The 24,558-nt window shown below is 36.4% G+C and overlaps 1 protein-coding gene and 1 long non-coding RNA gene across 3 annotated transcripts in view; one reads left to right on the forward strand and one right to left on the reverse strand.

Annotated features, from left to right (window-relative positions):
• LOC6493673 (nuclear hormone receptor FTZ-F1) overlaps positions 1-24,558 on the reverse strand; it is a 43,162-nt gene that overhangs the window by 8,190 nt on the left and 10,414 nt on the right. The window contains exon 3 of the mRNA XM_001958169.4: positions 4,643-5,167. Within this exon, the coding sequence (XP_001958205.1) occupies positions 4,643-5,167 (525 nt within the window). The remainder of the gene's footprint in view (positions 1-4,642; positions 5,168-24,558) is intronic.
• LOC26515145 lies at positions 1,631-23,710 on the forward strand. Of its 2 annotated transcripts, XR_006506997.1 has the most exons (4): positions 1,631-1,777; positions 4,103-4,341; positions 22,001-22,276; positions 23,212-23,710. It is a non-coding gene; the product is annotated as an uncharacterized LOC26515145 (long non-coding RNA). The 2 variants fall into 2 exon arrangements; XR_001408932.3 differs by lacking the exon at positions 23,212-23,710 and having other exon boundaries at positions 22,001-22,425.

A 24,558-nucleotide genomic window follows, 5' to 3' on the forward strand; every position in this document is an offset into this window, starting at 1 on the left:
TTAAACATGAACATAGAATACTTCAAAAAACTTGTATTAAGTATACGCCTAGTGGTACAAGTGGTAAGAAAACAATTGTAATTATTCAATCGCCATTCACTATTTTTTATTCAACCCAAAAATAGCACATAAATAGTAACAAAATGATTTCAGTTCACTTGAAACTAATTCCCCTGACAACAGAAATGGTAAATGGTAATCTACCAATCTTAATTTGTGACATGTTAAAATAAAATTTAACAATTCCCAGAGTGGCGAAAAAAAAAAGCCGAAACAGAAACAGAAAGAAGAAAAAGAAATCCGTAAATTCCCTATTGTTTGGACCTTAGCAACAACAACATATGGCATATAAGCCATGTGAGTCATATCCAATTTAACCCAGCAAAGCCGAAAGTAACGCGCTGGCTTTATAGCCGCCAAAAAAAAAAAAATATACAAAAACTTAAGTCACAAAATCCAAAAGCGGCTAAAAATTGCCGCAATTATAAAGACCAAAAACCCAAAGCCTGACTGAGAGATATAGTCGAAGATATCGGGGGATGGGGGAGTGGGAATGGGAAGAGGAAGAGAGCCACTGACGAAAGAGATTTCACAACAAAACCAAAAACAAAACGGAAGGACGGAAAGAGACGGAACGGAACGAACAAAAAACAACAAAACAAAACAAAAAAAAAACAAAAAAAAGCAAAGGCAAGGCAAAGTCAAAGCAAGAAACGAGAAAATGTTCGTAATAATTCAGTGAGTATTAAAAATAAAATACACACGAACACAGTCCAATAAGCGGCTCTCTACATGTTGCATTGATTACACACACATACACACACACACTGAAATCCACGAAGAGAGACAAACATTTTGCCATATCACGTGCACTCACACCACCACACATTGGAATCTAGGTCATGAGCGCAAGAGATGGCACTATGGGCCAAGTACACGAAAGCGGAACCGAGATGGCGATACGTTGATATACGTATATTGCATACACTTTGTTTCTACAGGCGCCGAGCCTCTGCTGGCGTCACAGTCGGCGTCGCAGCACCGCCTGACTCAAGAGTATCTGTGTGAGTGTGTGAGCGTGTGGGAGAGGCGCTCTTTGGTACGTGTGTGTGAGAGCGCCATGAGACAATAAATAAAACTCAAATATAAAACGAATATTGTTCGAATAATCGTCAAAAAAAATAAGCGGAAGTATGCTAAATTGTCGGATGCAATTTACACAATTTTATTGACATTTAAATTGAAATATTTATTGATTTTATCAATTCATGGATTTGATTCAAAATCATGGCTGATAATTACAAGCAATCAGAGGCCCAAAAACGAACCCACCCATAAACGATTTCGCAGTCCAGTAATCACACCATTTTCACACTTTTTACACTTTGCATAATAATTTCCAGCCGTTTGTTTGGCGCTGGCTGTGCCACATCCACAACATGTGGCAAGGCGCACCAGCCGCAAGACACAAGACGCAAGTGAGCGTTGCAAATGATAAAGTAACAAACAAAAACAAAAATTGCGCGCGCTCGTTTGAATTCAGTTCACCAAAGCAGTCAGTCAGGAAAAAAAATATTACAAAATTCAAACAATATTTTTTTAAAAAAAAAAAAAGAGAGTGAAGCCTGAAGCCGAAGCCGTGTTTTGAGGTCTCTCTTTAGGCGGCCGCTTTTTCTGTTTTTGTTTTGAGCCCTCTCTCCCAGCTCTCTCAGTTGCAGCAGCAGCAGCGGCAGCAACAGAAGCAGCGCAGCAGCGTCAGCGGCTTGTTTGGCGGGTGGTGAGTGAGGGCGTGGAATTCTTTTGGGGCCGGTGCATGCTGCACCGACTGAGTATATATACAACTCACACATACACACACATATCTTTACAGGCATTTATGCGAATATGCATGGATGTGGGTCTTATATAGTCAGCTCTATATATTCGCACACATCTGCAGCCGACTTGTATCCGCGCACATAGTACATGTCTGTGTACTATATTCACTGCACATGCTTGTTTGTGGGGCGCCCTCTCAACTTGTGTGGCAGTAGCACAAAAAAAAGGAAAAGTTTTTTTTTTTTTATTATTATTTTCCCCTTTGACTTACGCAAAAAAAAAAAATATATATGTGGAGGAAGGAAAATGAGGTATATTTTTTTGCGAAATAAAAAGTAATTATGCAAGTAATAAGGTGAAGCCGAAAATAATCCAGGGAAGTGAGATACAAAAGAAGCCAAAAGGCAAACTTTTATCAAAGTTCAAATTAATAAACTCAGAAAAATTTTAAGGAACTTATTGCGATATTATTGCAAAGATGGACCAGATAAGAGTAATATTATATAAGATATGTTTGTTTTAGATTTAATAAAAAATTAAAAATTTACTCCTTTTTTGAATATATTTTATAACAAAAAAGTCTTTCTATCCTAAGATGTTTTAAATACTTTACAAATTAGATTAAATATTGTGAATCCTACAACCTGGTTACAAATCAGAGCCGAAAATTATTATTTTTATTTAAAAATTTTTTTTTTAGTTCACTACTAAACTACTATTAAACTCTATTAACTACTAAACTATTAACTATTAAATATAAAATCTATAAACAAGTCACTACTCTATAAAAAAATTTTGAAGAAAATCATTGGTCTAGTTATCCTTAGAGATCCTCAGAAAATCCTAGACCCTTCCACCCAAATCAATCTCCAAAATAAGTTCCTTAAAAGGTATTCCAAAAAGAAAACAAACTCAAAACAGAAAAAAGGTAAATGAGAACGCGGTGGAGCCAAAAAAAAGCAAAACAGAAAGACTACAATATTTTATGAAAATAAAAACGCAGTGAGGCAGTGACAAGAATGACAAAAGCTGGCGTCATTAAGACGTGACAGAGCCAAGAACAACAAGAAACCCCAATCCCCCAAGTCCCCCAAATCCCCCAAGTCCCAACCCCATTCCGAAGCAAGCAAATAAACGAAACGAACCGCAGACTGACCGACCTACCCAACAAAAAATAATAACAAGCTGGAACGGGAATATATATAAATTGGGATAGGTCTGGGATATGGCCCGCTGAAAATATATGTGTATTTATTAATACATTTTTAACGGGCTTGTTTATGTGCCAGAATGCCAGAAATGTGAACACAGCCGCAGATAATCCCCGAATTTACATAATTTCTGTTTAATTACACATTCGATTGAATGCGTTCCAGTATCCAGTATCCAGTATATCACTTGAGAAATAAGACCATTCTCGGCAGTTTGTTGATACTCCTTGGAGACTCAGAGATTCGAAATTCGAATTTCCAAGTAAAACGATTCCCAAAAGAATTTTCAATGTTAGTTTGGTTCATTGGTTGTTGGTTTTGTAGCTGCGCATTTATAAATAATAAGAAATATCGATTTAATTCCATTTCGCCATCAAAAGCGAAAAGCGAAAAGCGGCCCAGGCGAAAGCCAAAAACTGCAAACAAGAGGCGAGGCGGCGGCCCGTTCGACTTGTGTAATATACATATAGAAGTACACAGATATATATATATGCACTTTGGTACTAAAATGCATTCTATGGAGGGGCCAGAAAGGGGTCATGGTTGAGGCTGCCAATATTTGGAATTTCAGTTCTCGTCTTTGTAAATGTCATTTCCTTGCGAGAGGAAGGGCTGGTGCTGGTATAGAGGGGCTTGGACTATAAAAGAATCAAAGGAATTGAGGACGAATAGTTCGAAAAACATTTCTTTTTGTGAAAAGAGGAAACAGAAATGCGACGACAGAAACTCAATAGATTAGAAAATAACAATATGTTTGCGATACAAAGGGGTTTAAGAAACAATAGTACTTGAAATGGGGGATATGGAAAGAGTCATGATATTTTTTAGGAAGGGGATACTATTATATATTGGGTGTACGAATTTGGGAAGTAATTTCGAATAGTTTGTAATACAAGTCATCTTAGGAAACTCTTTGTTTTCTAGGGGTTTGGGTTTCGGTTTCGGGTTCTAGTTCTTTTAAGACATATTTTAAAGTAAAACCTTACTATACTTCCTACATTTAATTCATCTTAGTTTTAATTGTATTACAATCTTTGATTCATTTTCTTTTATTCTTTTATTTTCTTCTATAGCCTTACTAATTCCCATCCCCAATATCGAATTCCCAGAAGTTTCCAATGCCAGTTGCCTGAATGAATATTAAAATGCCTCTTTCGAAGCGCTCTTTTCAGGGTTTTCGAACATCACTCATACGCACTGTTGTTTACAACTTGTTTCGAGGGTCAATCGGAATACGTGACTAAGGGGGGAACTTATCTAGAAGCTACTAAATGTCCATGGATCAATTAAGTCGAGTCATCGAGGAAATCATGTGAGAAGTCCATAAAAAATATCTATTTTTATAGAAAAATTTTTGCAAAGGAGGTCTAATAGGTCTTTCAGAGTATATAAAATTTATAATATTTATAATATTACTCTTTTTGTTAATAATATTACTCAAAATCGTATTCCTCCAACCACTTATTTTTGAAATTATATATGTTCTATGTATCTATAAGCCTATCCTCCTCATAAAACCTTCCTAGAACCCCAAAATCTATTAATTTTTAACCAAAGTAAGTATCTAAGCATCTCTAGAAATGAAATAAAATATAAAAGAAATCTGTACTCACCCTCCAACTTCATGCCGACCTCGAGGCACTTCTGGAAGCGGCAGTAGGGACACCTTTTGCGCTGCGTCTTGTCGATGTGGCACGACCGCTCCGCCACGCAGGTGTAGACCTTCTTGTTCTGCACGGTGCGCTTGAAGAAGCCCTTGCAGGACTCGCAGGTGAGCAGGCCGTAGTGATAGCCGCTCACCTTATCCCCGCACACGGGGCACAGTTCCTCGAACAGATGCTTGAAGTCGATCACATCGCCGGCATGTCCTGGAGCGGCACTAGTGCCGCCCATCACATTGCCCGGCCCGGCCACGCCTCCGGGGCCAACGTTATTGCCGACAGAGTTGTTGCCGATGGAGCCGGAGGACATGTGGACGCCATTGCCGCCATTATTGCCACTGGAGCTGGCCGCCTGGGGGAGGAGGACATAGCCGCCGCCGACAGAACTGCCGCCGGAGCTGCCGTTGAGAAGGTTGCCGCCCCCCGCGCCACCGCCCCCGCTCTGCTGGGAGTGGGAGGAGGTGGTGTCCTGGTAGCCTGTCGGGAATATGTACTGTGAGTCGAAATTGTATATGTACGAGTAGGACGAGGCATTGAATTGATTGGCATTGTTGACAATATTCTGTTGTTGTTGGTAGTGATCTTGTTGCTGTTGTTGCTGTTGCTGCTGCTGTTGTTGGTGTTGTTGCTGCTGCGTCTGCTGGTGTTGTTGTTGCTGTTGGTGGTGGTGCGAGTTGCCACTCCCACCGCCTCCAATGCCACCCGTCAACTGCAACGTATAGGCATTGTATTCATGTTCGAATTTTGTTATAACATTTGCCTCATTATCGTTATTATTATTATTGTTGTTGCTGTTGCTACTGCTGGTGGTGGTGTTGTTGTTGCTGCTACTGCTGGTGGTTGTATTGTTGTTGTTGTTGCCACCAGCTAGTGCCGGACTGGAGGGCTGCTGCTGCTGCTGCTCCAGCTGCATGCTGAACGGCGATATATTCAGCGACGATATAAACTGTACGGTCGCCTGTTGCTGATCCATTTCTAATAACATTTCATGTAACTTTTTTTCTTTTCGAATGAAATCAATATTATACTTTTCCTGGACGGAACTTGGAATTGTTTTTGTTATATATTATATTTATATAAGCAAGTTCTAGTTTTATTTTTAAACTCTAAATGTGGTTGTAAAATAGGTCCATGTAATTGTTTTGGTTGGCATACGGTGGTCTGGTCTTTGAACTCAAATTCCTCTCGTTTTTTATTTGCAACATTTTTAAGGCCAATGCGATGGACATTCAATTGTCAACAGAATCCATCATAATTATGCTTTATAATTTATTTATTTTGAAAATTTATTTCTTCTCTGATTTTTAATTTCTTTTTGAAAGAAATTTATTTTGGAATTTTATTTGATTTTTATTTCTTTATAAGAAAATTATTCAAGAGACTTGTGTGATGTTTTTGGGGCTTAAAGATTTTTACTTTTAACTTTTTAATATTTAATATTTTTTTTAACAATTATTCTTTAGAAGAAATTTGCGTTGTGAAGTTTTTTTTGTTTTTTATTAAATTATTTTTCTTGCAGGTACTTTGACGAGGTGAGTGAGATAGATATTTTATATTAAATATTATAATATAATATAATATATGTGTAGACAGCAAAAAGGATGATTTGTTTATAAACTTTGTTTTTTGTTTGTTTGTTTGTTTGTTGCCTGGATAGAGGTAGGACTTTATAATCTATATAGATCTTATAGCTTGATTGTGTGCGTTGAATTGAAACGATTTAAGATTTTTATTTTAATTACTTGCAGATATAAACACTTTTGGCTTGCTTTGTATTTCTATTCTTTTTCACTTTTATTTTTTCCAAAATATTTTTTTTTAATTTAATTTTTAAGGTGTATTCTTTTCTGTGGTTTTAGGTTTTTGAAAGTGGGTCAGGCGACAGCTGGTGGTGGTGGTGCTGCTGCTTCACGAATTTTTTTATTTATTGCACTATTTGTTTGAAACAAATTTTGTTGTTGTTGTTGTTGTTGTTTTGTTGTTTAAACAATTTGCATTGCATTGCACTGCAGTGCACACACTCACACACGTACACACATGCAACACACACACACACACTCACGCTACGCAGCAAGAGAACATAATCCTGGGGCTGTTCTGCTGGTGGGACGTGAGGTGCGGCAGCGGCGGCGGCGGCGACTGCGGCGGCTAAATGTGCAATTCGATTTTATTTATCGTTGCAATTGCAATTCGATTGCAATTTTCTCTCTTCTCTTTTTTTATTTTTTTATCTTTATCTATTTTGCCGTTATTTGATTTTTGATTTATTTTTTTTTGATCGATCGATTTGGGTCAAAAACACACACACACTACCACAACACACGCGCACACATCTGTTGTTGTTGTTGTTGTTAATAATATTATATTCGTTGTAAGGTGCAGTAGCTGGTAGTGGCTCTTGTGGCATATAGAGCAGGCATATACTAGCTGTGTATATGTATGGCCAGATATATATATGTATATTTGTGTGTGTAAAGTGCTATGCGAAAAACACGACCAACATCAACCACGTATCTCGATTGACTAAACCCAAGTAAACGGCGAGGATACCGCAATACACTACACTACACTGTCACTGCCTCTGCCGCTGCCGCTGTTGCTGCCTCTGCCTCTGCCGCTGCCACTGCGCTGCACTGCCTCGGCCGACGTCGGGTCGACCGCCTCACTCACTCTCGCTCTCACTCGTCGGCCATTTCGGTTATTACGTATACGCTCGGTTGTGCGCCTTTGCCGCTCACCGTTCGCCAGTTTCACTTTCAATAGACCACGCTCTCTTTCTCTTTACTCTCCCCCAGTGTATCCATGTGTGAGTGAGAGTCTCTCTGTAGGGCTCTCGGAGGCAGCGCTGCTTGGCTTGACTTAGTGCCCCCCTTTTTCGGGGGCTTTGTTTTTGTTGTTGGGTTTTGTCGCTTTTGAAATTCAAACTCAAAACCAACTCGGGCTGCGAGAGCTGAAAGCGAAAGTGAAACTTTTTTGGCCTGGCTTTGAGCCACTGTTAACCACTGTACAGTGTCCGCAACAACAATAAGTCATTCTTTGAGGATATACATGGAATTGTATGCACTAGGAATTAAAGATTTTCAAAGGAGTTTTCAGTTTCAAAACTATTACTTTTTCTTCAAAAATTGTTTCTCTTTTCCTTTGATTTTAGTTTCAAGTACAGCACTTATTTTTTGCAAGTGTAGATGTGCGAAGCAAACGGCATTATGAAAGCCTTTAAGCCTTAACTTTTCAAGTGGCTATTTTGTAATTTCTTACTCACTCAAATAAACTGGGAATTTTTGAGGTCTCTTCTTCAGCAGTTTTTTTTTTAGTCAGTTTCTTTTGAATTTATTTATTTTTTTTTTGGGGGTTTTGTTGGTAGTTGCTTCTTCTTCTTCTTCTACTGCTGCTGCTGCAGCTGCTTGGTTCAGTTTCTTCTTTTTTTCTTTCCGTTTTGCGTCTGTGTTTTGGTCTCAATTAGTTTGTGGGTTTCTCATTGTTGTTTTTGGCGCTGTTGTTGCATTTGTTCATGACACGGTTTTCATGTGGCGCGTTTTCGTTTCCTATTTCTATGTTTTTGTTATTGTTTCGCCTATTCATACATATTTTTTATTTATTTATTTTTTTTTTTATATTTTAATAAGTATTATTGCTGGCTTAATATAAAGCTATTGTATCTTTTTGGTTTTCTTGATTTATGCATTTTTTTTTTCTTCTCAAAAATGTACTGTTATTAAGCTGACGAGAGGGAATTTTTTATAAGCTTATTTGTCATACTTTTCAAGTTATTAGCATTTTTTTTTATTATGTTAGACTCTGATTCAAAGAATCAGTTAATTAAAGAATTATATTATTTAAAAGTGGGTTGAATTTTTGTTTATTTTTTTTATCCTAAAATCCATTGCAAATTATTTCCAAAAAAAAAAATCAATTAGCGCTGCGTATACGTAATATTTTAAGGGTAATTAGCGGAACTCCATGGGAACTGGGGATTGGAAAATAACTCATTATAAAAGGCAAAATTTTAACAACTCTGCGGTCCCAAATAAGGACGCCGCTCCGATACGCAGGGCTTGGGCTGGAGGAGACCATTAAGCCGAAAAATATAAAAAACACCGAGACCCAAAAAGATTGCATAAGATTTCGCCGAAAGGAGCATAAAATACAGGCATGCTTCGCCAAAATAAACTTTCACTCCCCAGAGTCTGAGGTCTGAAGCCTGAAACCCGACAAAAAAAAATTATAATCATCCGATTCCTGAACTAACCAAAAACGGAACTAAAAGCGAAAAAACGAAACTGGGCCCTAAAAAACAAAGGTAACAGCTACAGCTTCGGCCAGAGATGACACCCATTAAAATGCAACGTTTTGTGGGCAGTTCATGAATCACAAAAATGCCGAAAATATTAAAAAACCCAAAAAAGAGACCAACAAGAGACTAGCAACAGGAAAGGGAAAATCCCAAAGAAAACCACATGAGATGCAGTTAAGAGGGAACTTTCAACGATGTCTTCCCCCCATCCCTATTTCTTGCCGCAAGATACCCCCCCGCTCTTTCTTCTGTTTCTGTTTGCGTATGACGCAAAGAGGAGGTGGAAGAAAAAAAAAAGTTAAACACGTTTGCCACCTTCATGTAGGTTGCTGGGGGATTACAACATTTCAACGCTCAATTACCAAAGATGAAAGAAGACGCAACTCCGACGAGACAGACCCCAAGCTCTGTCTTCTGCTCAACTGCTCTTCTGCTCTACAAAAACAATTGGCCAGAGATACAATACACTCACTTAAACACACACTAAATATATGTATGTAGATACGTAAGCCAATATTACGAAATGGCCAAAACGCACTCAAAAGTTTACTCAAGAAAAAAGTACAGAAACAGAAAACAAAGGCTAAGGCAAATTTTCATTTCCTTCCCAAAAAAAAAAGAAAAACAAAAAAATTAAAAAAAAAAAATGTTCGTGACCTAGCCAACAAGACTTTGGATCTTTGATCATATGGACAGCAGGTAATGACAAAATACACAAAGACACACAAAACACTTTATACAGATGGGGTTAAATATTTAAAAATAATACAAAAAAAAAAATTAATTTTTAAGTGAAAAAAAAAATTACTTATACGCCTATGATTTATTTTTATTTTAATAAAAATAGTTTAATTTAAAAAAAATAAATCATATTTCCTTTTTATCTATTCTTCTAGTAATTATCGGCCAATAGTGCGTATACGTAATTAACCATACGCACTGTGTGCCATGTTACCCCATAACTAGGCAATATTTTTTTTTTATAATTTTTTTTGTTTGAAAATTAAAAAATAATAATTTAAAATACTATTATTTTAACCCATACTGTAGCTACGTTTCACTCTCACTCTCGGTTTTGTTTGATTCATGGCAGAGTCGGAGGGGCCAAACAGGTTTTTGGGCTTAAGCTGATAGCGAAAGACCGATACGAATGCGAGAGGAGACCTACTTCTGCATCAGTAACAGAAACAGAAACAGCAACAGCTTCCACTTCGCTACTCCATTTAAATGGCTCCGTGTAACCGTTGCCCAAATAAGTCTGTTTATGTTGGTATGTAGGGTTTTCTGTGTGTCTCTCTGCATATGTATATATGCACCCCAAAATAAGATCTGTTAACTCCAAAACACTTTTCGCTTTTTGGAGTTCTCGTTTCATTCCCTCCGTTACGTTTGCCTTTTTGACTTGCGCGCATGCGCAATGACTTTTTCGACAGTTGTTTGTCAATCGCTGGCAGTCTTTGGTCGCACAATCAGTTTCTGCGACAGCGCACCATTTGACTGAACAAAATGCCCCACTGTACAGTGAAGACAGGCGACCAAAATGTCAAAAACAATAGGTTAAAGAAAAAAATTATAATTAATTTTAAGAATATTGGCAGCAATTTGTTATATTTTTTGATGATTTAATTTTACAAAATATGCCTTTAATTTTATTAAATAGTTTATACTAATTTATTCACAAAATAATCACAAAAATAGGACTTTTTAAATGATATTTAAAATTAAATAAGTTTTTATTAAGATTCAATTAAAATTAATCAAATAATAAAATAATAGTTAGGATAAAATAAGGGAAAAATATATTATTTTCTTAAACAATTTATTTTTTTTCCAGCCATTTTAAGTCTTTTTTAGCTTGACATTTAAACTTTAATATTGAAATTTTTGTGTGGTTTTGAAAAGCACATTAAGCTGGCCAAAAAATGTGCGCAGGCTCGCGCTTGACTGCCAAAACATAAGAAAACAAAACATTAAAGCCAGTCCCCCCCTCGAAATTGGCCCACCATCTGGCCATCTGTCCGTTTGTCCGTCTGTCCGTCGATTTGTCGCCTGCGCTGGTGGCACAAATGTTAATGTCGTGTGGTAGAAAAGCAACAAAATACAAAATCCAAAAAAAAAAAAAAACAAATTTTTCAACTGTTTTTAACTGTCGACTGGGCTTCAACTGTATTCTGTGTTATGTGGGATATTTTTTTGTCTTTTTTTTTTTTTTGTGACGATGACGCTACTCTGAACTGGACACTGGACAGTGGACAGTGACTGACGGAATGATTGACGGACAGACTGAGAGATTGAGCGACTGACGGCTCTGGCTCTGGCTGCCTTCGTTTAATTTCATAATAAAACATTAAATGTATAAAATTTAGTGGCAACGTGCCCCGCATACAAAAAGTCACCAAAATTGTCTTCAATTGTTGTTTCAACTGCATTTTCTTTATTTTTAAAGCTCCTGTCCCCTCTGTTTGTTTTGTGTTTCTTGTCATTTGTTGTGTCATTTGTTGTTGTTATTTTGGTCACTGAATCAGATTTGGAATCCGATTCGGATTCGGATTGGGGTTTGCTGGTCATTTTCTGTGTCGTTGAAGGTTTTGTTTATTTGTTTTTTTTTTTGTTGGTGGACTGTAGTACGGGTTTTTGTTTTTTTACGCAATCTACAGTTAATTTTCATTTATTTTTTTTTTATTTTTATTTGGTTTTTGTGTATCTGCGGCTTAATTCTGAACATGAGACAAGAGGGGGCGGTTTTTTTTTTTGGTCAGGCCATTTTAATTTATGTTTCGATTGGCTAATGTTTTGGCTTTTTTTCATAGTTTCGGAGACTTTAAGGTACAAAGAGCGCGTTTTGTAAGCTAACAACACTTTTTGCTAGCCATTTTTTATAATTTTGGCCAAAAGATTGGAGAAGTGGTTATGGGTCATAGCCAGATGACTTTTTGAGAGGACTGTACAAGGCTTTATTATTTTTTAATGGGATTTTAAGACCGAAAAAAGGTCTTTAAAGGGTTAAATATGATCAGAAAATCATTAAAAACATTCTTTAAAGTGATAAAAAATTTAAATATTTTTTAACACTTAAATATTGAAAGATTTAAGCTTAAAAGATCCAAAATTCCTAGACCATTTTCCTACTAAGGCTAAAATATAGGTCTTTAAAGGGTTTAAAATGATAAGAAAATCCTTAAAAGCACTTTTTTGAGTGAGAATTAAAATTTAAATATTTTTTAAGACTTAAATATTGAAAGATTTAAGCTTAAAAGTTCCTAAGACTAGACTAATTGCCTCACCCAATTGCCAAGCACATTCCCAGATACTTTTCTATCCACGATCACTTACGCCCACCCTACCTCCCCCTCTCAATGCCCCCGCCCTCCCTCACAGACACTTCAACCTCCAACCTTTCCGATTGCATCTCAAAAATAAAATAAAATAAATGCTCCCAGCCGCCCGCAAACAAATTTCAAATGAGGCAGGTCACTTATTTCGACGACGCACTGGGGGGAAAAAAACAGAAATCTCCCCCTTTTTTTCGAATACCTCCCCTTTTTCCTCTTCTTCTTCTCACGGCTGTCGTCATCGCAATCCAAACAAAGCACACGCACACACACACACAAGTACAGCAATAGCAACAGCTAAATTTAGAAAATACAAAAATTTGTTTATACAAGCAACAAGAAACCCCCCAAAAAAAAAATGTATAAAGTTGAAAAATAAAATAAAAAAAAACCAGAGTAAAAAAAAACGAAAAAAAAAAACTAGTCTTAACCTGAAACGAAACCTTGTAACATTTTTCCCCCCAACCGGCAATCAAGGGGGCCGAGGTGGGGGCGGTGGGAGCCATTTTGAGAGAGACTCTCTAGCGCTCTCTCTTCACCTCTCTTTTTGTCAGTTGCCTCAGATCACTTTTGCTTTCAATATGAAATAATCGACCGAAGCAGCGCAGTCAGCGTCGACGTCGACTGAACGAACAAGTTTCGCCCACAAGCAGACTCTCTCTCTGCTCGTTGGGGCCTCGTGCTCTCACGTCTCAGCGTGCCAGAGGGCTCTCTCAGCTTTTGGGGCCTGAATAATGTAATAAGTGAAAGTGTGTGTGTGGCGCCGACTGCTCTGCCAGTGGCGCTGCCACAGTTGACCTACTTTTTTGTTGTACAGATTCAGGTCTATGTTAGAGAGATTAATTTCGATTTCGTTTTCGTTTCAGGCCTACGCTGCCTCCCCGCCGAGTGCTCCCCCCTCCCCACCTGCTCCCTTTTGAGGCTCTTGCGTGTGCGTGCCAATAAATGGGTGGTGGTTGTTAGAGTAGGAGGGATATACTCTAGTTTGGGTGTGCGGGGGAATCATTTGATTCTCTCCCGCCCTCTCTTTCTCCGTGTAATGGAAAACTGTTGCCATGTTGGTGTAGGTTGTTGTTGTCAGAAGAAGGGGGTGGTGTGGGGTGGATGTAATGGCCTGGGCTGGGCTGGGCTGGTGTGGTGTAACAACAACACCAAATATCTTAGGATAGGTTCCGAACTCTATTTTTATAATATTTTGTATATACGCGCATTTTTGTTGTTTTTTCGGTGTGTGTGTGTGTGTGTCTGTGTCTTTTTTTCGGTTTCTGGTGTATTGGTTTGCCTCTTTTTCGCTTTCGGGTTTCCATGTTTCCATGTTAATGGGTCAATGGGAAATTTTGTGGGGCGTGTTGTGGGATCTTAAGATGGTAAAGGAGCGGAAATCGGTTCAATATGGGGGATATGTGAGGGTACAGTGGGACTTGAGAGAGTTATTTTGGTTTATATTATTATATTTTTATTATTAGGGGGTTTTGATTTAGGATGGTATGGTGTGCTATTTGTTCTTCCCAGACATATGTACATATTTATAAATATGTAATAGATTTATTAATAGATATTTTTTTTTTAGATTATAATTAATTTTAGCCCAACAAAAGTTTAGTTGTATGTCTTTGATTTCAACTTGAAGTCCCTAAATAAACCTCAAAGAGCAACATCTGTTAGCGGTTGGTTTCACTTTTTCCCCCAAAACGCTAATTGGGAGGGGGTAGGGGTAAAAAAAAAGGTTTGGCAACACTCTCTGTATGTGGGTTATGTCAACTCTGGGAACTTTCCGTCAGATTAAACCTACCCCACGGTAAATGTAAATCCCGGGAAACATAAATCGCACCCACCCACAATCCACAACCCGCCACCCGCAACCCACAATCCACATTCCGATTAAACAGTTACAATCGCACTCCCCAGCTACACTCTTATCTCCCTTTGTTGGGGCGAAGAAAGAGAAGATACTAAATGCTTAAATATAAACCCGCTTAATTGACAAATAAACCCAATTAAATGCAAAAGGCGCGAATCTTAATTCAATTGAATATAAAGAGCCAGCCGCACAAAAAGTAAACAATAAATAATAACATAAATAATATACAGTCGACAATGCACAATTAAATAAAAATAAATAAAAAAATAATAAAATTGTTAAGAAAAAACGATGACAAAGTAAAATGATCAAATACAAAGAGGCAGTGAGGAAAAGAGGTGGGGGAGGGACAGACATCACACACACACACACACACACATATACAGACAATGAAAAGAGCAAACATGGCAACAACGGCGATTACAACAAATGCCACAGCAAGAAAAGCAACAAAAATCGAGAGCAATAAAGAAAAAAAAAAAACATGGGGCGGACGAGGAGGAGGCGACGTCGTTTTCTCTGTGCCGCGCTGACGTCGCGTTAACGCTGCACAAAATATTATTCAAAAAACCTTGACACAGTTTTCATATGCCGCACACACACACAATCTCAACCATATACACACACATACAGATACAGATAGATTCGCCCAGGGACGGTTTCGACCGCAATTCGCCGCTGCTTTTGCTTCTGCTTCTGCCTCTGTCGCTGCCGACTTCTCAGTCGCTATAACCGCTTGAGGAGGAGGTCAGCTTAATGTAGATTTGTATAATTGTGTATTTCTATATATAAAATGTATAGTGTGCAGTGTATTATAAACTTGGCTAATAGCTTAGGCATATTTTAAAATTTTTTATAAAAAAATAATAGATTTAATTACAAATTTAAGCCAAAAACTATTTAAAAAAAGTTTACTAATTCTTTATAAATTTAACTAATAACAATTTGTTGAATTTTTCACTGTGTAGTTTACAGCAAACTCGTAATACACATTTAGTCAGAGTGCACTTTTTCAATAAATGCGCAATAAATTACGCATACGCCTCGTATACCCTCTCTTCCCGCTACTCTCTACTACCCTACTCTTCTCTCTCTTAAAAATCTGTATCTTTTCTAAAAAAAAATAAATAAAATAATAATTTTGCCATTAAAATTATGTAGTTAAAAAAAATTATAAAATATTTAATAATTAATTGTCTTATTTTTTTGTAAATTATTTAATATCATTAGCTATTATTATTTGTAGATATAATATATAGCATTTTTGTAATGAGGTCAGCTGAATGTTGTTCCTTTTTTGTTATTTTTGTAGATCGGCTGCCGCCGAATGGCGGGGCGCTGCTGACGTCGCAGCCGGCGTCTCTGCCCGCCGCTGCTCTGTCTGTCTTGCTGGGCTGTCATGTGGAATATCATCGCGAATCGAAGTGCGGTGGAACAGGTGTGGCACGACGTTGATTTTGATTGCCATGCTTCATTTAATTATTTATTTATAATAATCAATCAATTTAGTGGGTTAATATGGAAAATATTTATTTGTTTTCGCATTTTTAGTTTCGGTTCTGACTTGGAAACTAGTACAAGTATTTTATATAAATACCATGACATACTTTATTGACCTTTAATATTGACTAAGTCGGTGTTTAGACTTCAAATATGATTTTCTGAGCATATTTTAAAATATTTCGAACGGGGCGTATACGTAATATTTGATTTATTGCTTTAATTACTCTTTTTGTACAACTAGGCGTATGCGTAATTTAAAATAAGTTACAGCTTTAATATTTTTATATAAAATATAACCATTTCATTAATTTTTAATAAAATTCAGAATAATAAAGATCATGTACAACATGCCGTATACGTAATATTTATTATCTTTAATCTTTGAGTGCAACTAGGCGTATACTTAATATAAAATTGAATATTTTTATGTAAAAAATACCTATTGGAAGAATTTATAATAAAATTTCACTTAAGAAATTTCTCTTTTTTTACAATCCTTTTAACACGCCCTAAAATAATTTACTTTCCTCTTTCTCTGTTTTTTTTTTGTCTTCAACAACATCCCTTTGTTTTCATGTCTCTATCTGCTCCCCCGCAACCCCCTCAATTATATGCTAATTGCTGACTAATCCCCGACTGGAATTTCAATTGCAATAAACTGAAAAATCGTCGTAAAAAGTGCATTTTTATTTTCCTCTGCCATTTCTCAATGCAATTCGCGTCGTGTGTTGTTGATTTGCTCGATTTTATGGTACCAATTGGGTTCTTCTTCATCATTCAGTCGCCGATTCGTTGTTTGTGCAAAAAAAAAAATACAAAAAAAAAGAAAAATATAAAAAAACAACAATAAGAGTAAAAGAAACAGAGACGGAAAACAGAAAACAGAGACTGCAATCATTTAAAACGTCTCAGTCGGCTTCATCGCTGTCGCCTCCCCCCCAGCGCCTCTGCTCTGCTGCTGCTGCCACTGCCACTGCCTCTGCCGCTGCCTCGGCCGCTGCTGTCGTTGCAGTTGACGAAGCTTGAAACTAGGTCACGAGGCCACAAAAACAATTGCAAACAGAAAAAGTGTAGGGGGTGGTGGTGGGGTTGTGCGGGGGTGCGCTTTTCTGCTTAAAATGCAATGCGCGTTTTTAGCATCGTCTGAGGGGGGGGAGGGCGTGTGTGGCGTCTCAAAGCGTGGGTGTGTGGCGCGGGAACGGGATTGGAGATCCTTCAAGCCTCCGCCAGATGCGTAGAAACAAATGAGTTGCATTTGCCTGCAACTGAAAGGGGCGGGGGTGGGTGAGGGGGTGCAGCGGAGCGGTGGTGCGGTGGCTGAAGGACCGCTGTGGGACAGGACTTGTTTCTAGTTTGCTATTGGGGTCACCTCACAGAAACTCGACTAATTGAAACGAGTACCGAATAGTAACTTTTTATTAAACTCTCTTGTTTCAAAAAAAATAAAAAAATTAAAGTAAGAGCAGGAGTTTAATAATTAAAAATATTTATAAAAATTTCTTATATGGTATATTTTAAGTAAGTGATTACTAGTAACCTATACTAACTTATATTGCTTTTTTATAAAATTCCTTATTCCAAAATCTTCCTTAAAATAAAGCCTAAATCTACAATTTATATTTAAATCAAATTAAAAAAAAAATAAAATATTAATATATTGTCTCTTATATATAATATAATATATACTCTCTTAAATAATCTCTAAATTATTCACTTTTTAGCTTAGTTGTGTCTTTGATTTTCAAGCCTTTTTAAGTAATTTTTTATATATTTTGCCGCAATATGATTATAAAAAAAATGTTAATAAACGGACAAGTTGTACATTATTTTATTTGAATTTGTTTTGCATTTTTTTGTACATGTTTAATGTTAATTGTTAATAGTCAACGACAAAAAGGAAAATCTGCCCAATTAGGCAGACATGAGTTGGATGTTTTGTGAGTCTCTGTCGTGATATTGTTGTTGAATTTGGACTGCAGCCACCTTGAGAGCCTTAAACAACAATAATTAAACAAAACCAAGCAGCGATTTTACGATTTTAATTCACATTTGAATAGCTTGTGTGGGTCTCTCTGATTTTTGCTGCTTTTTCTTTATTGCTGTTGCGGTTTTCATAATTTTTGTTGCCGTTTCTGTGCGGTTTTTGGGTTTTTGGCACAAAATCGTTGAGATTCCATTGCTGAGCTGGCTGAAAGCAGATTTATGAATCGCTAATATGCAAAAAATGCTAATATGCATACCCCATTATTGGGAACATTTATTAATGATTCATTATTAAAATTGTAGCCTAGTTTATGTCAAAAATCTACTAGAAAGCCTGTAAAGCTTTAGAATTCCTTTCATCTCGGCTATCTAAACAGAAAACAAATAAATATTTATGTAGAATTTTTCAAACCACAAAATAGCACGATTAAATTGCAAAAAAAAAAAACTATTTTTAATGCAATTTCGAAAAGAAAAAAAAAGAACAGAGGCAAGTCTTTGGCTAAAACATCAAAATGGAAGAAAAACAAGCCCAAAATAAAGACTTGACCAAAAACCAGACCAGACAACAAAACTCGATGAGATGAAAAAAGGAAAACCACCGAAGAAGAAGAAAATCAGATGATGAAGAAGCTGAAAATATATATTTATGTGAAAAAAAAAAACAAGAAAAAATCAACAAAAAAAAATTCGCTTCGTCTGGCGTCTGTCAAAATCTCCGGCGTCAGCGTCTGCGTCGCCGTTGGCGTCTCTGCTGCAGCGCTGCCATCGCCTCGTTGTTAGATACGGTGACCCACTAACCTACTTTTGTTGAAAACGTTGAAGCTTTTTACGAACAAACACACACAAATGTACATTTTTTCTTTAGTGTTTCGCTTTTATTTTTGTTTTTGCTTCTTTTTTGATTAAAATTATATAAACAAAGTGGAAATATTCAACAACGCAATCGACACAGAAACAAAAAAGAAAAAAAAAAAAAAGAAATAATGAAAATGAAAACGAACCGAGAGAAGCGGATTACAAGAGTGTGCGTGAGAGCAAAAAAAAAAAGGAAGAAGAAGAGAAGAGGCCTCTCAGGGAGCTTTTTTTTTTAATATAACCACTCACAATAAGCACAGTGAAGTATCCTTAAAAGGGACAATTTTTCTTATGGAGATAAAATATTAAAATATTTTTTATTTCAGCATCCAGCCTTGCCAGATATTAGCTCTCAGAAGTAGGCAACAAAATGTTTATTTCTCTTTATTCTCTTCTTCAAAGAGAGAAACATTTAATTTTAATTTAAAATAATTTATATTCTATTTTATTTTCTTAAATTCCCGTTAAAGAAGCTCAACTGTATCCAAACACACACACTTTTCACACATACTTGCCCACAAAAACACGCAATAACAGTTCCCGCCCCACACGCACCGAAGCTTCCACGCCACCTCCTCCCCCTTCAGCGACCCACACTGCCACTATCACCAAAACTGCCAAAAAAAAAAAAAAAAACAACAATGCTATTCAATATTGAACCTAACCCAACAAAAAACGCTGAAAACGAAACCAAAAAAAAAAGCTCACGCACTTTTGTGTTTATGTTGCCAGGGCCCCCATATCCCCTTCTCGTTTGCTCCAACAACTGCTGATATTTTATTTTTTTTGGCAGCTTTTTTTTTTTTTCGATGTGCGTAAGAAAAACAATAGAAATGAGAGAGGTAGATATGTTTGGGAAAACGAATATTTAAATACTCTATCAAGATTATTTAATTATTTTTATAAAGATTTCTCTTTTTTTATGCTATTTTTTAAGTTTAAAAAATCTCAAAAAATAATTTTATAAAAATCCTGTTTTCCAACCAATTTATAATACCCTTTGAAAGAGTATCTTTTTTTAAACACTCAACAATGTGAAGCGTTCACGATCGTTTGCGCAATTTTGCTCATTCATCGCACGCACTTTCGTTTTTTTTTGTATCTGATGGGTTTTTTGTTTCATTTTGTATTTTGAAATACATTTTGGTTATATTACGTTTTGTTGTTTTTGTTCGGAATACGTTTTTCCAATCAATTTCATCAATTTACGTTAAGTTTTTACTTCGAGACGGATGGTTTGTCATCCAACCGTTCGATTTCCTTTTGCTTGGTTTTTTGAGGGAAAGTCCCCATTGTATCCGAGTGCCATATGGTGGGATTTGGCGAGAGGCTTGAAGTGAATATTGAATGAGTTTGACCTATTTAGGGTTAAGGTTTTATTTTTTAACTAATTTCAAGAGTTATTTTAGTGGTTTAATAATAAAATATAAGTTAAACCTCAAATAAAATCGAATTATTAGAAACATTTCCTGCTCTTGAGCTCTGTACCCATTTCAATGGCAGCTTATCCTTTTCATTTCCAATGTTATCTTTATCCTGCCACTTCCAGCTATTGTCCTTTCCACTCATTTACTCAAATCCCTTTTATTTTCTTGCCGTTTCAGGCTATTCATGTGCTAGGGCATTGTAATATATATATACATATATAAAGGGATATAAGGAGAATATGTACATGAAATATAGAAATGTATATGTATGAGGGACAGTGGGTGGCCTGTCACACGCAGCAGTAGCGGTAGCGGTAGCCATGTACTAGATTTTTACAAAAAAAAAAAAAAAAAAAAAAAATACTATACTATACTTAGAGAGCAACAGAGAGAGGGCCAGAGTGCGCTCGGCTTGAACCGATGACGACGCCGACTCTTGGCTGGTTTGGTAATCAAATCTAGGTGACCCAAATTGCAGTGACCCAGTTTCCGAGTTGCCAAAGGGGGCGGGTCAGTCGAGCAAAGGGGGCGGGTCACCCCAAAAACACACACCCCACACCCCACACCATACAAACAAAAACAAGTGCATCTCAAATGTGTGTGTCCTTTGAGATCAGGTTGTGTCGCATTACGAAATTAAAGTCACAAAACTTTTGACTCACTCAGAAATGTATGGTATTTGGGTTGCATAACCAACTTACTTGGTAGTCCTTAGTTTTGAAGTTAAGTTAGTCGAGTCATAGAGTCAACAACGGTTAAAATTTGTTTTATTCAACATTATTATTGCAATGTTAATTCGAGTGAAGGACAAATATGCAAGTTGACAATGGAAAACAATGACGAATGACAAAGCGGCGGTGGCAACAGCTTGGGTTAAAGTTAAACGGTGTCAAAACTAATTAATTTGTTTGCCAAATGAAGGGTTAAGCAACTGATGGATTGGCTGAAAGGCATTTTAAAAATTCTTTCCATAAACCATTGCCTTGAAGACTTTTTATTCTAAACAACTGACTAGGTAGGTGACGAAAGGCATGCTTTATAATTAAATTGAAATTATTCTACACAAATTTGTTTGCCAAAGACAGGCTAAGAATTTTACCATGCCATTACCATTTAATTCATAAACCATAGCCTTGAAGACTTTTTATTCTAAACTGCTGACTAGATAGGTGACGAAAGGCAAGGTATTCTATTCTTCTAATTCTACATGAATTTGTTTGCCAAATGAAGGGTTAAGTAACTGATGGATTGGCTGAAAGGCAGTTTAAAAATTCTTTCCATAAACCATAGCCTCGAAGACTTTGTATTCTAAACGGCTGATTAGGTAGGTGACGAGAGGTAAGCTATATAAATATTTTTCATTATTCTACATGAATTTGTTTGCCAAATAAAGGGTTAAGCAACTGATGGATTGGCTGAAAGCCAGGTTAAGAATTTTTTCTTAATCCATACCATTGAAGACTTTTCATTCCAAACGGCTGTCTAGGTAGGTGACGAAAGGCAAGCTATATAAATTATATTTATTTATTCTTTATGAATTTCCTAATAAACCTAAACTATACTCCATTCATTTGCACAATAAGTGCCAACAAAAGCCCCACCAAAAATAATTTTCACCAAAAATCCCCAAATGTAATAAAAATTGATTTCGAAAATCAACGCACCAGAAGCGAAACAATTTACGCAATTTTATTGTTTTTTATTATGTACGAACGAAGCCTGTACAGTAAACCCCCAACACACGCACATGGCAGGCAGTAGCTATTATGTAAACTAAAATAATAAAGAAAATTTGGATAAGGTATGAGTTAGGAAGGGGTATAGACGGTTTCAATGTCTTTTTTTTTTGTGTTTAATTTTTGTTATTTTTTCCACTGTCTTGTGTGTTTGTTTAGCTGCAATTATTATTACAATGTTATATGGCTGCCATGATCTAAATTTCCCAACGAACTAATTATTGTGACAGAGCGCTAGGCAAAATGTGTATGACTAAGTTTTTTATTTTTTTATTTCATATTTTATTTCTATAATCGTATCACCTTTTTTTTTTAGGCCCTCCTAAGTGTGCGCGCTCGAGAGAGGGAGACAAAAACTTGGCCAAGTGCAGTAGGCCATGCAAATAGCCAAAGTGGGTCAGCTATCAAAAGCTATATCAACATCAACTATGGCTGCCACCACACAAAAAACCGAAAAAAACAAAAAACGAACAAAAAAGCTTCGTCGTCACTTCTTCGGATCTTTTCGGATTTCGGTATCAGCTCAGGGTATTATAGTATATACTATGCCAGATAAGCCGACGCGGCGACAAAAAACCTCCCAACACAAATTGTAAGCAAATTATAAAAATAAATAAAAAAAAAAAAAACAGCAACGCACCTCCCTCCGCCCCCTTACACATATATTTCTTGTTTATTTAAATATGAGAAGAGTGACAACAGAAGCAGCTAGCTAGCTATGACATAAGCTTACATCATAGCCCGGCCAGGGGTGTAAATTATTTGATTATTTACTGTAGCAATTTTTTATTATATTTGCTTAAAGGTCTCTGATTACGAAATTTTCGTCACTGATTTTTTTTTTTTGGTTGTCTGTGATTGTGAAGCTTTTAATTATAGACAAGGGCCTTGGTCTGGGATGGGATTATTTATTTATTTTTTACATTTCAAGGCACGTGATTAAGTTCATAAATGTTTAAGATTAATTATAAAGAATTTTCGTCACAAGTAATAATTTTGTTCATTATTTTCTATGCCAATATCCTTTAAAATTTCCTGATTCTTCAAAGAAATCTTTAGCGATGAGCCTCTTCAATTTAAATCTCTACCATTCCCCAAAATAATTCCTTTTATTTGAAAACTTTACAATTTATAACCAGAAAAAAAAAAATCATAAATAAACATAATTACAACATAAATAAGACAGTTCTCTCTTTCCCGCCTTTGAAAGAAGCCTGAGGGAGTAAAAAAAAAACAAGAAAAAAAACATAAATAAACCAAGACCTGCCACAACAATTTAAAAAACAAATTAGCAGCAGGTGAAGAAAATACATAAATAAAATGCAAATAAAAATATATATAAAGCCGAAGAAGGTAGAGGGAAGTGCTGACAAAAATTGCAATGAGAAGCGATTTTTATTTTTTTCGGACTCGAATTTCGAATTAAAAAATGAAACAAAAATGCAACCGAAAGGCGGGCAATGAATGACAATTCTGATAAGACTTTCGCGATAAGATGTAAACAAATCGTTCTCTCTCTTTCTACAGGCTGAGCCTCTCTCTTTCCTCGGAGCTTATCTCTAAAAGTGCGTTTTGTGTCCCATTTACCTAAAACTGTAAGTTTTTCTATTTTTTTTTTTTTAATATTTTATATTTTCTTTCCTCAGAGCTTTGTAGAAAAAAGCTCACATACGGTTTATTTTTTACTGTTTTTTTTTTCATTTTTTTTTCATTTTTTTTAGTTTGCATTTGCTTGCATGACGAATGGAAAAGCTTTTCAAGTTTCTGTATGGCGCGTGTTTCTTTTTTGATTTTTCTGTATCTGTATCTTGTATCTGATTCGGAGGAATCTGTATCTGCATTTGCTATCTTTTGTCCGCTTCTGGCTTGTATCTGAGGATCATTTAAAAGTTCCTGTTTTATTTGCTTACGTTTTTGTTTTTGTTTTTTTGTTTTTGCAGTTGGCGCCAGTGAACTATGCACCCACACGAGCGCAGAAACACACATGCAAGCTGCAAAAGCTTGCGGCGGGCCGGCAAAAGCTTTCAAATTGGTGCATTGGTGTGCGTGTTCTTGATTTACGGTTCTCCGCATGGGTGTGTGTGAGTGTGTGTGTGTGTGTATTGGTGAGACAGCCGCCTGCAAAGCAAATTGAGTTTTTTTTTCTCTTTTTTTTTCAAAAGAATAAACTATTTGCCTGTGTAGTTGTGGCTGGAAGATTAAAAAATGGTTCAACTTGGTTGATTTTTAAATGCGCTACACTAAGATTATTTTTAGTTTAGAATTTAAATATTATTTATTCCTAAAATAGCAAGAACTTCTGTCTTAATAAGTCTTTAAGTACTAATTTATTCCCCTTAATCCATTATCATTCTCGAATATCAACAAAAATTACATAACCTGATCGTAAACCATTTAAATTTGGGTTAAGTATTCACTTTTCGATTGCACCGCTTAATTATTTATTGATACCCAATCAGTGAAGTCCGCTCCACATGACGTATACGTAATGAAAATGGCACACACCCGCCCGCATTACGTATACGCAGCGATAGCCGAAAGATAAGCGATAAGAGGCGAGTGGAACAAGTGTCTCTGGTATGCAATGTCCACTCCTCTCCAGTTTCAATGCTCATGCTGAATGTAACAACGCAATTTGAGGAGGAAAGAGGGGCAAGAACTCATAGAACTCATAGCCAGTTACGTTTGACGGCAAATAGAGCCATAAATAACTGAACGATGACAATAAAACAAATCAACTTACATAAAGCCAGAGATAAAATGAATTGAAGTGGGGAGCTACAAAGTGGCAGGAGTTACAGGGGAGGGATTACGAAAAAAAGTTAGAAATAAGCCATGATTCATTACATTTATGTAAAGAAAATACAATGACTT

Source organism: Drosophila ananassae, chromosome 2R (genome assembly GCF_017639315.1).
Source record: "Drosophila ananassae strain 14024-0371.13 chromosome 2R, ASM1763931v2, whole genome shotgun sequence".
In the NCBI taxonomy this organism is placed as follows: domain Eukaryota; kingdom Metazoa; phylum Arthropoda; class Insecta; order Diptera; family Drosophilidae; genus Drosophila; species Drosophila ananassae.